Here is a 13,215-nt window from a genome sequence, read left to right as displayed (position 1 = left end):
ATTTTGCACATTTTCAATCGAAATAATGCTTATTTACAGACATATTATTTATATTATCTTCCTTACTTTCCATTAGAATAGAATCGTTTTTTTATTTTGCAAATAACTTTTTCAACATTTTCGAATTTGGAAAAAATTGATTCTACTGAATTTTAATAATATTAATTTTGGGGAACATATTAATCCAAATTTTAATGCTGACTATGGCAATTCACTGATTTCATTGGCACAAGTGTGAAAATATAATACGTTTTTGGTATTGTAAACTTCATATTTATAAGTAATACTTAAAAAAATATCAATGTGATCCTCAAAAATTATTTTAAAATATAAAACATAAAACTACATGACAAATCATTTTGAATCTTTTTGAATATCTGTATATGGTACTTCTGATGAATCTCGACATAAGAGTGTATTTAATAAAACTCTTTATATGTAGTATTTTTTATGTATTTACACCAATAAAATACATTAATTGCAATTAAATAAAAAAACGCAAACTAAATTCTTTTATTTACATCTAATAGTTGCGGTGACTTTCAAAAGGAAATCAGTGATTTCTACAAACAGTCAGCACTAACCTCAGTGCAACAGATAAAGTGTAATAATTTACATTAAGATTCAGCTAATATAACTAATAGGAACCAAATATACAGCTAAAGCACAATTTGCGGTATTAAAATCTAGTTATAAACAGCGAAGTACTCACCCATTCTGCCACCCGGTGCCGATAAGCCATCTTAACACATTATTTAACAATTAATTTATTATACAACAACAAAGAACCAATTAGTCATTTATGTGTGTGTGTGTGTGGTGTGTGTGTGTATGAAGAGTATTATTTGTTTGCGGCATTTAATTAATTACGTAATTTTTTGTTAAATAACAGTTTTCGTTTAATTCAAGTTTAAATGCATTTCAATGCACATAATAAGCCAGCATTTGAAAAGTTAGCAGTTTGAGATTTATCAATTTTTTTTTTGTTTTTAATGTGAAAAGTTCCGATTTTAACGGGCAGATGTTGGAGAAGAATAGAGATGAAGAAAAGAGAGAAGAAAATATAGCATATGTTATTATAATTATTTATTTTAATTTTTCATAAATGCATTTGAGTGTGTTAATACATAAATAATTGAAGCCAAAGTGGAATAAGTGATAAATGAATGAATGATGATGCAAATATTAAAATAATTTATATAAAGCGTTTGAAAATAAACAAACAATTTAAGCGGTTATTTTATGAAAAATGCTTCAGTAAATTCATTTCTGTCAAATGATTGAATTTAAAATTTGCACAAAACTTAAAATATACGTGTTTGTGTATTTGTATACATATGTATATATGTGTATGGGTGCGATTTTGTGTGCGTGAATGAAATAATGAATTCAATTTGTATGCCAGTGTGGATGTGGATGTATGTATGTATAGGAAAATGCCAATCACATTTTGGAAAGTGAATTTAATTTCATAAATATTTAGAATAATGCGGTTCTGCGTTCACAAACATACATACATACATATTTATGTGGGAATGTCTGGGTATGTATGTATGTTTTTCAACGTGAGAGCAGTTTAGTTGTGGAAATCTAAATAGATTATGTGTAGTGTTGTGTAATGATTGCCAACCCGTGCAAAGTTGATTTTATTTTTTCTTTAGTCTTTTTGCTTTTATTTGTTTACCTTGCACCCCTCCTTTGTCCAGAAAATTGCTGAGATTAAACGTTGAGTTGCTGGACGCTAAATACTGCATGAATCGCTGTGAAAATAAAAACAAAGAAAAGGGAATTAAATTTAATAAAAGGTTGAAGTTAAATTTTGAATAAAACGCAGCAATATTTATTAAGAGGTTATATAGAAATAGAATTAAAAAAAAAAAATTATTTATTTTATTTTCTTGATGTGCATAGCATATTTGAGAATACACACAGAAAATTTCATATCGTTCCAGTAAATATTTTCGAAATTACAGGCAAATTTGAAAAGGCGTCTCAGAGTGCTTGGAAGTGCATTCCAAACTTTAAACCCGTTTTTTTCAAATGGTGTTTTAAAAGTTGGTGACTAACATTACTCGTTAACGGCTAAAGCGATTAGTCTCAAATTTCAACACGAGCTTCTTAAATATATTTTTTAGTAATTAATGGAACATTTTTCCCACAGGCAATCAATTTTTTTTTCAGAAATCGTAATTTTGTCATAAAATTTTATTTTGCTTATTCCTTCTTATTAATTACTAGATTTAACATTACTTTAACGAAATCTGTTTGGTTTTTTAATTTCGGAGGATTCAGTTCAAAGATATAGTGGTCACTGCAAAACTTCCTTTCTGAGAGGAGCTCCCGGAGATCAGCTACATTTCCTTTCCAAATATATATTTTTACAATACTAAGTCTTAAAATACTTAAGGTATTCACAAGGTGTCATAGTGTGTCATATCGTCATATTGTCATATTTTTTTATGACTGTCATACCAACACTGTTGTTGTTTCACATGCAAAATTAAAATATGACTGATACAACACTGCGTGGTATGTTTCTTGAGTTCGCTATTCTATCAGCTGTATTTGTTTACTTTCTTATTATTGGCGTTTAAGTGTTTGAAATTAACAAATTTAATAAATTTCGTTATTAATGTGGAAGGAAACCACGATATTCTGGTAAATTAAGTTGAATATATGTATGTAAGTGTATGTTTAGCAAATGATTTTAATAAACCAAAATGAAAGTGGAATGCAGCAAAAGAAAAAGCGCTTGTGGAGTTCCTAATGGAAAATAGAAGTTACGAGGTTTGTCATTTTAATTTAAAAAAAAAACAAAACAAAGTCAAATAATATTTTTTTTTTAAAGAAACCAACGGCTCAAAGCTTTTATGGTTGTTTCATCGAAGATTTTGTTTTGTTTGATTTGTATTTAATGAAGAAATGTATGCAAATACTCACTTGATTCAACTCCTAATAGAGCCAATGCATGATTTTCACATAAAGAAGCTATAATTTTATTTTTCTGACTTTCTCGTGGCATTTCTGTCTTCTTAATATTTCACTATCAGCTGATTAAGTGTAGAAATATGACAAAATATGACATACAACAGTTAAGGGTGCTCACAAATGTCGTATTTTTTAAGAATATTAAAATATGACATAAGACATACAACAAAGCTTGTGAATTGCCTAACTGTTAAAAGATACCTTAATACATATGTGTACAAATTTGTGGATCAATAAATTTAAAAGTTTTCTCAGAAAAAATCTAGAAAATTCATTTTTTCGGCCTTCTAACTGTACATAACCCTTTAATCAAAATGTCTATAATGACAACATTATTAATTTTTAAAGGCAAGCATGAAAACACGTTAATTTCGGCTGACCAAAGCTATAACACCCGTCCGTACTAAATTTCGTGAAGATACCTTGTCAAATTAAAAAGTTCTCCATCGCTTAAAACAAATGAGCAGCTTCTTGGTGAGAAAAGGACGTGTGCAAACACCTTAAAAACAGAAGCATTAGATTCCCGTATATATATATAAACAAATAAACAAACTTCTTGGTAAACTTTATATACCCTGTTCAAGGTTTTAAAAATTAGGAACTTGTACCTAGACTGCTCTAACGAAAATAAAATTATTGCCTTGCCGTTTTTTAAGCCGGCTTCAATGAGCAGCGGTGATACAATGAATTCTTGCTATCGGAAATAAAGCAATTAAAGAAAGTTGGTCAAAAGTCAACTATAGATACTTGGGTCCACATATTTGGTACATAGGGGCCTGAACAGTTTTGGTTGGATCTAGGCAATTTTTGACAGACAGAAAATCAACTCACTCTCGTTATCCTGATCATTTATATAAAACGGGGTTTTCAATAGGACCGCTACAAAAGTTTTTTTTTTAATAAAACAAAAATTCCTTATTCCTGTGAAAGTACATTTAATGTAATTATGTATGGAACTCGATTTTTTCTGCATGGCCACCACGATCACGCTTGCAGAAGTCCAGACGATGAACGTTATTTTCGACGGTTTTCAAGCATAAATCGGCCGATACTGCTGCAATTTCACGTTCGATATTAGTACGAAGTTCACCAATCGTCGCTGGCTTGTTGACATAGACCATAAACTTGACATAGCCCCACAGAAAATAGTCTGACTGCGTCAAATTGCACGACCGAGGCGGCCAATTGACAAGGACATTTCGTGAGATAACAGGTACACTAAACTTGGTTTTCAATAAATCGAATATGACATTCGCTGCGTGGTTTGTGGCGCCGTTCTCTTAGAACCACATATTGTCCAGGTCCTTATCATCCAATTCGGGCCAAAAATATTAGGTTATCACTGAGTGGTAGGGTTCATTCACAGTAATGTGGCGGCCTTAATCATCATGGAAGAAATACGGCTCAATGACGCCGCCGGGGCATAAACCGCACCAAATCGTAATTTTTCGGGATGCAATGGTGACTCATGGCGTACGTGTGGAATGCTGCTTGATCAATAACCCATATTTAAGCCATTCAGCTAGAAATGAACCTCAGCGCTGAAGATGATTTTTCGATGAAAATGCGGATCATTTTCAAATTGTTGCTCAGCCCAATTCACGAGCATACGTTTCAATTTGATCTTGTAAGGATATAGGCCACGATTCTTTTCGGAAAATTTGCCACAACAACGTCACAGAGATGCCCAACGTTTGAGAACGACGTGTGAGAGACTGATTCGAATCTTCCTCAATTGATGCGCTAAAGGCATATTTTATACTGTGCCTTTGGATTCAAATTTTTCCACTAGGCGCTCAATTGTTGATCTGACAGGAAGATTATGACGACCATAAATTGGACGTAGCGTTCTTAAAGTTGAGGCCACTGACTCTGAATTTCGATAGTAAATTTTAATAATTTCGACTCGTTGTTGCATTGTATATCATTCCATGATGAAATGACAAACTTTACTAAAGATAAATGTCAAAAGAGCGGCAAAAATATGGCGTCATTTGCTATCCCTATCAGTCTACTTTTGTAGCGTACCTATTGAAAAACCCTTTATATCTTCTCGATTAGGTTTAGGTGATACGTACAACCGTTAGGTGCACAAAACTATTATACTCTGTAGCAACATTTAGCAAGAGTATAAAAATATAAGTATTTCTTCTGGCTCAGGGTGGTCCAACTTTCGCATAGTTCTTTGGCAGATCTGAGTTTCGAATATAATGCATTTTCCAATCAGGATACAGATTAGCACCGCAGAACTAAAAGGAAATTTCGATTTTAAATTTTTCAATATCTAGTGCATTTTATTAAAAAAAAGTACCTTGACCACGAGCAAGGAAAGTTATATGAGCAATACAACTGGTAAAACGCCCCTTATTTCAATATATGACCACTTATACATATACATACATATATGTGAATCTGTATGTGCTGCGATACGCCTATTCTTACACAATTCCATTGCTATCAATAAAACACAATTACTCGCCCGATATTATTGTTGATTCCGAGTTGTTTCTACACAAGTTCGACATATTTACTTCGTATGCATTAGTTACATACATATATTATTTATTAATATAAACATTATATTGAAGAAATATTTAAAGCACATATACAAAAATACATAAAGCTTTTTTATTTCGTTACTCACCTCATTGCCATATGCCATCAAATGATGAGTGGTTATCAGCGCTTTATATACAACCACCCAATTGGTATTCTGTGAGCGTTCAATAAGTAAATTGGCCAAATGCGGTATGGAGACATTCGGTTCGTTCGTGCAATGTACCAAATCTGCAAGTTAAGAAAAAAAACGAAATTACAAATTAAATATATTTAGTACTGGCAGTCTCTTACGTCTATTTATGCTCAAGTTCAGGGCAAGGGTTTAGGGTTAGGAGAAATAAGTTAAGCTAAAAGCTGCGATTTTGGACAAACGGACGTTTCCATTGAGTAATACTCATTGAAATATTTCGACCTAAATGATCAGAATTCTACCTCGACTCGTTTGTACTAAACTTATACCGGAGAAGCTCGCTCAGCATATCGATGCTGTTTATACCAATTTATACAAGTACCTGAAAGGTATCATAAATCGTCTGTAATAAAAGTACCTTTCTGAAATGTACAGGGTTTCTCAATAAGAGTTACATTATTTTTTTTGGTTTTTATTTAATGTGAAGTATAATCGATACAACTTAGTTTTGAATATAACATCATTCGAATAGTTCCACGCCTTCTTTTGAAGGAACGAATTCGATGAACCCAGTTTTCGAGTACTTTTTCCACTCATGAAATGAATGAACTTTTAGAACTTGAAAAGAGTCTGGCTTATTGCTAAAGACCAATGACTTCAAATAACCCCTCTAGAAGTAGTCTAATGGTCTTAAATCAAAACTTCTTGGAGCCATTCAATGTAATAATTTCTTGAAATAATCGAATCTCCAAACTTTTCTCGCAATTATTCGGTTGTTGCACGTGCTGTGTGGCACGTAGCCTCGTCTTGTCGAAACCAGATGTTGTCAGGATCAATTTCTTCCCATTTTGGCCATAAGAAGTTGATTATCATCGATCTACTATATGTATATCGCTCTCCATTGACAGCAATGGTGTCATTGGCTCCATTTCGCACTTAGTACGGACCGCCGACTCTACCAGACCAAAAACCACACCAAACTGTCAATTTAGGTTAATGTAATGGTTGTTTATGAATAACTTGTGGATTTTCTTCGCAACAGAATCGATGAAAGTGAGCTTCATCGGAGAAGTTGTAAAAAAAATCGTAATCGTTTTCAAGTTGTTCCAAAACAAAATCAGCAAACTCACGACGTTTACTGTGTTCCAATGGCTTCAGTTCTTGAGTGAGAAAAATTATATACGGATGGGCCCAAATTCTTTCTCAAAACGAATTGCAGTCTTCAGCAACACTTCGTCCAAAAACACACGAAAAGTTGCTATTGAGGAACAATGAAAGAAGACTACATATCATGGCACTTAAGTGGCCGAACCGACACTTAGGAATCATATCATCCTTATTGGAAAACCCGGTACATAATATAATTGGTGTGAACTTTTCGTGACCGAATTGTATGGTGAAATTTGACACTATAAGAATATGTTTTGTGAATTTCGTGAAGGTAATAGTCGACTGACCAATACGAAACAAACACTCAACGCATTACTAGCGAGATAAGGCCGCTTCTTAGACATCCAGGGAGATGAGTTTAGCTGTCAAGGCGAATTACAGAAATCAATAAAAGAGAGGAGAGAAAGAAGAGCATAATTATATGGCAGCAACGGTGGCAAACCTCAACCAAAGGATGATGGACCCACAGACTTATATCTGAGATCCATACGTGGATATCTAGACAAAATGGGGACCTGACCTAAATATTAGGCGGGAGTGGGTGCTTCAGAGGCTAACTATACAAATTTCAAAATGACGTCAGTTCGTATTGTTCAATGTGTACGGAGTCCATAGAAGACTCTGAACACATGTTTTTCCATTGTGCTCGCTTTCTAAACATAAGGGAAAAGTTAGAAATTACACTAGGTGGTAGTTTAAAGGAGGAAAATTTGACTGTACATATGTGTGAGTCCTCTGATGAGTGGAAACTGTTCGCGAAGCGGCAACTTCCATCATGACTAAATTATGACAGTTACAACAGAATAGGCGTCAGTCTGTCCGAGCTATAGAGGAGGCGTAAAATGTCTTGTCAATCCCACGAAGTAATATGTGGTGGTTCCGTGGAAGAGTCTTGAGTTGGAAGTAGGTTAGGTTTAGCGGATTAAAGTTCCGTACTGCGACTTTCGATGCTTCCCCCTACTAATAAAAAAAAGGCCGCCTCTACTGGAAAAATTGTGCAAGATACTTCGAACCAGCGTTTCTCGTTTTAATTGTCTAAGATTACATTATATACATATACATATGTATATACAAGTACACACATACATCGCCTCTGTAAACCTAATTAATAATTAAAAAACTTTATATAATGGAAATCGTTTTCAAATTGTTGAACTCTTATAGCCACACAAATACATACATTACGTATGTATGTACATAAGCACTTATCTGGTAAAAATTAATAAATTTAAGAGATGCAAATGCACGAACGGGTGCATATGCATATATGTACTTATATTATATACATACATATGTATGTATTTACATTGCACTCGCTTTGCGAAACTTACAAGCGCATAACATGCCGCCGCTTATCAGCACATAGGAACATGTGGAATTGATAAATGCACAAAAATAAATTTAAACAGTTTCCTCTCGGGCTAGCAATTTTTTCGTTCTTATCCGTTAATTGTAATTAATATAAATATAATATAATATCTTGGAACCAGCATTAACGCCAGCAACAATGTCAGCCTCGAAATCCAACGCAGAATAACTCTTGCCAACAGATGAAACTTCCGACTAAGTAGGCAATTGTCGAGTACAGTCCTCTCTCGACGAACAAAGACTAAACCCTATAAGTCACTCATCATCCCCGTCCTGCTATATGGTGCACAGGCATGTACGATGACAACATCTGATGAGTCGGCGTTACGAGCTTTCGAGTAAAAGGTTTTGCGGAAGATTTATGGTTCTTTGCGCATTGGCCACAGCGAATATTACATTCAATGGAACGATTTGCTTTGCGAGTTATACAACGAGATTGACATACTTGTAGCTCAGCGAATTAAAAGACAGCGGCTACGCTGGCTAAATCATGTCATTCGAATGGATGAAAACGCTCCAGCTTTCAGAGTATTCGACGCAGTACCCGCCGGGGAAAACAAAGGAAGAAGAAGACCTCCACTCCGTTGGAAAGACCAGGTGGCTAAGGATTTGTCCACACTTGGAATCTCCAATAGGCGCCAAACAGCGAAAAGGAAGAAAGACTGGTGCCTTGTTGTAAACTCGGTTATAACCGCGTAAGTGGTGTCCAACGCAAGATAATTCTTGCCAACAGGTGCTACTTCGCACTGAGTAGGCAATTGAGAAGCAAAGTCCTCTCTCGACAAACAAAAACCAAACTCTATAATTCCCGTCCTGCTATATGGTGCAGAGTCTTGGACGATGTCAACAACGGATGAGTCGACGTTGCGAGTTTTCGAGAGAAAAGTTCTGCGAAAGATTTATGGTCCTTTGCGCGTCGGCCACGGCGAATACCGCATTCGATGGAACGATGAGCTGTACGAGATATACGATGACATCGACATAGTTCAGCGAATTAAAAGACAGCGGATACGCTGGCTAGGTCATGTTGTCCGGATGGACGAAAACACTCCAGCTCTGAAAGTATTCGACGCAGTATCCGCCGGGGGAAGCAGAGGAAGAGGAAGACCTCCACTCCGTTGGAAGGACCAAGTGGAGAAGGACCTGGCTTCGCTTGGAATATCCAATTGGCGCCACGTAGCGAAAAGAAGAAACGACTGGCGCGCTGTTGTTAACTCGGCTATAATCGCGTAAGCGGTGTCTACGCCAATTAAGAAGAAGAAGAAGAAGTGGTGTCTACAGCAGTAAAGAAGAAGATATAATATAATTAAGTTGACCATGAAGCTTGTAACTGCCGGTAGGAAACGTCGGAAACTCTAACATCTCGAGTCAAATTAGAGATATCCTTCTGCCTGTTAGTACATATGTACCTGAACTATTCCCCAGTTTTTGAGATATCAACTCGTTCTTTTCTAAAAAAATCAAAATCAAGTATATGCATATAAAATGACCGGAAAATTTTTTTATTTGACAAGGTATCGCCACGAAATTTAACATGGATTATTATTTCAGGTATCGCTGCAATCTCCGAACATATAGTTCAGATCGGATCTCTATAGCATATAGCTGATGTACAAACAGAATCATCCAAATCACAATAATGATATTTATGTACCCTTTTATGCTACACGAAATGCACCTGTGTTATAACTCTGGACAGTCGATGTTAAGGTTTTTGTCCTTTGCAGTATAAAACCGTTATATTTTCTTTAATAACAGTTATGTGACTTGTAATGGTTTCGAGATCAAATTTGTCTCGAAAGAAAGACATTCCTAAAGTAATTTCGAGACATGGTGCCAAATTGACAGTCCTTGGCCGGATAAAAATCCGGTCCGTTCCGGTCACTTAGACCCGACTGTGGTGGGAACGGCAAGGAAAAAATCGGTACATGTGTAAGTTTTTTATTGACTAGATGACTTAATTATAATAAATGCTGCTATCAGCCAATAAATTATGTAAAACTAAACAAGTAATGTTAACGGCAAATCTTCAATCTCGTGGAATCTTCATAGTAGTTGTTGTACTAATAGATCACTGGAATAATAATGCATTATAAAATTAATTATGCATTTCTGATAACGGTATTTTCGTTTCTAACCTTTTAAAATTACATGATTAGTTTCGAGCATCCAATTAAATAAATATTTTCACAAAAGAACGCCCCTTGGAGCATTGCTTGTCAACAAAATAAAAGCGCAAAGCAATAATGCAACACTCTGGATCGAACACGCGTGCAAATTGAAAATACATACATATGTATGTACATATATACTATATACCATATGGTATGTATATACATTTAAGCAGTCACGGTCAGAGAAAAAGCACACTTTCAAAATAAATGGTTCAATGATGATGGATGTACACAAAAACGGCAAAAATCCAACTAGAATTACCAAGATTATAAATTATTCGAGGAAAATGCCATAAAACGCTATAAATTTTGTGAAAAGTGATCCTAATTTGCTGATACATAAAAAAAAACAACGGAATATACTGACAGACCCATCATCTGAAAAAGCAAGGCTGGTTCTTTTAAAACTTCTCGAGAAATTATAGCTGAAATAATTGAAGAATTTGGATTTAGCGTATCCATTAGACTTGTATGAAGGCGGCGCAATTATGCTCAGTAGTTTAGACAAATGAGTTGAAGAAAACCATTGCTGCCCAAACAAAAAAAAACCATAAGAGCCCCACTGAACTTTGCTAAAGAACATTAGAAAAGACGTCAAATTTTGTAAAATAGTACTTTGAAGCTATGAAACAAAGGTGAATGGTATTGGACCCGATGGCAAACCATTTGTCCATCGCCCAGGTGCCAGGCATATAACTCCAGATACGCTACAAAAACCGGCGTTGGACCATTGGTACGGATATATGGTAGAATGAAACAATTTTAATACCTTAACACTCTCAAAAATACTATAGAATCATTCGCGCTTGAATCAATGCCTGTAAATTGGATTTTTATGCATAATAATGAACAAAATCATGCAGCTTAAAAAGTTAAGAATTGGCTACTGTAGAAAGTGTTAACATCCTGAGTGGGTCAGCGCAAAATCCCGTTGCGAATCCATTTGAAAATGTATGGAACGATGTTAAGATGAATAATGCTAAGAAAAAATTCAAAAATGCCAAGAACTTTGGACGGGCATCAATGAGACATGATAGGCAATTATACAAAGTAAGTGCCGGAAGTTATGTAGTTAGTGCAAGCAATTTTGAAAAATGATGGACAACTACAATGTATTAACTACAAAGAGCTTAAACGCAAGAAAACTTAATAATTAAAAAAAAAAAATATTGAAAAATCTTTTTTTTTTTACATAACTTACTTATTCCTCCCTTGATGCTGTGCTAACGAAAAAAATTATTTTTTTGCTGTTTGTATTAATAATACAAGGAGCGTTCCAAAACAGGACTTAAAAAAACAGAACAAATGGTTTTTTCGTCCAAATCAAGTTAATTTTATTCAAAATTGTCTCCTTCTACTTCAATACAGCTTTTTGCTGTATTCCAAAGCATGTCGAATGAGTGTTTTAGCTCGTTGGCCGGTATGGCCGCCAGTAAGCCGGTGCAAGCCTTTTGAATGGCCTCTACGTCTGCATAACGCTTTCTTTTCATGGTCAAATGCATTTTTCCGAAAAGGAAGAAGTCGCACGGTGCCATATCAGGTGAATACGGGGTGTGGTTAATGGTTAAAATGTGATTTTTGGTAAACCTCTTTAATGATGTCCTTCGAATGTTGGATTCTGAGCAATTTCTGGTCGTCAGTCAATTTGCACACATCTTTTGTAAGCTGAAATGTTCGGTCAAAATGCGATAAATCGATGTTTTGGAGATCTTCAATTCCATTTCCATGAATTTCAATGATGATTTCGGCTGATTTTTGATGAATTCACGCACAGTTTCGTTGGAATTTCCGATGATCACGGATTTTGATTGGCCCACATGTTGATCGTCATTTATGTCCTCACGACCACTTTGAAATCGTTGAAACCACTTGTGCACTCTGCTACGGGATAGGCAATGATCGCCATAAAATTGTTTCATCAATTGAAACGTTTCGGTAAAAGTTTTACCAATTTTAAAACAAAATTTAATGTTGGCTCATTGTTCGAAACTAATTATCGCACCGATAACACAAACATACTGACACTTAAAACGTAATAACTTCACTTCCAATCGATGAAATGTCATGAAATGTCACTGGACAATAGATAAAGATAGCAGATTCTAACGCACCAGTCGACTTATAGATAGCGCCACCAGGGGGCCTGTTTATTTTGGAACATGCATCAATGTGTGTTATTTCTCTGTCCATGACTGTATATATGGTATGCATATGTTTATGGATACAGCCTTGTTTAAGTACTTCGATTTTATTTACGAGAGAACACATATGTATTTATGCTCTATTTATTTCCAATATTAATACATAACCACTAGGAAAATATTGGTAAACATATGAAATTAGAACGAGAGTATAATGATAAATATTTCGGTTGACTGTGGTAAACATCGATGCCTTGAAAATAACGAACAAGGAGAATGACTATATTAAAAAAAATGGCCACAATTAAATAAATCATAATTAGAAAAAAAATTTCGACTGAATTCTAAATTCTAGAAATGGCCTTGAACTATTGTTAAAGAAATTCCACTAAATGATAATGAATTATATATCATCAAAATAAAATTAAGTGTACCCTAAATATTGAATAGATAGAATAGCTTTGCGAAATCATTAAGCGTTCTCATTCCTACTGGGTCTTTGCCTGTAATACAAGTATAAATAATACAAGTAAAAAATAAAAATAAAATTTTCATTACTTAAACTCCCGTCGCTGTTGTCAACGTGCAGTCTACGCTGATTTGTCTTTAAAGGGGCGTTGCTCATTACCATAATGACGCTAAATGTTTATTCTGACGTTTATACTTTAATGAGCGCCGACTTAAT

At 34.8% G+C, this 13,215-nt stretch overlaps 1 protein-coding gene across 24 annotated transcripts in view; it reads right to left on the bottom strand.

Annotated features, from left to right (window-relative positions):
* The window catches only part of LOC126767665 (phosphatidylinositol-binding clathrin assembly protein LAP), a 73,888-nt gene that overhangs the window by 25,762 nt on the left and 34,911 nt on the right, over window positions 1–13,215 (bottom strand). For 22 of the 24 annotated variants that reach the window (XM_050485159.1, XM_050485166.1, XM_050485172.1 and 19 more), the window contains exons 3-5: window positions 5,633–5,775; window positions 1,685–1,760; window positions 713–742 (exon numbers count right to left, since the gene is read on the bottom strand). In XM_050485159.1, coding sequence (XP_050341116.1) covers window positions 713–742; window positions 1,685–1,760; window positions 5,633–5,775 — 249 coding nt within the window. The remainder of the gene's footprint in view (window positions 1–712; window positions 743–1,684; window positions 1,761–5,632; window positions 5,776–13,215) is intronic. The other 2 variants (XM_050485167.1, XM_050485181.1) reach the window with 1 other exon arrangement.

The sequence above is a fragment of the Bactrocera neohumeralis genome, chromosome 2, assembly GCF_024586455.1.
Source record: "Bactrocera neohumeralis isolate Rockhampton chromosome 2, APGP_CSIRO_Bneo_wtdbg2-racon-allhic-juicebox.fasta_v2, whole genome shotgun sequence".
Taxonomy (NCBI): domain Eukaryota; kingdom Metazoa; phylum Arthropoda; class Insecta; order Diptera; family Tephritidae; genus Bactrocera; species Bactrocera neohumeralis.
This window is presented reverse-complemented; position numbering and strand designations above follow the sequence as displayed.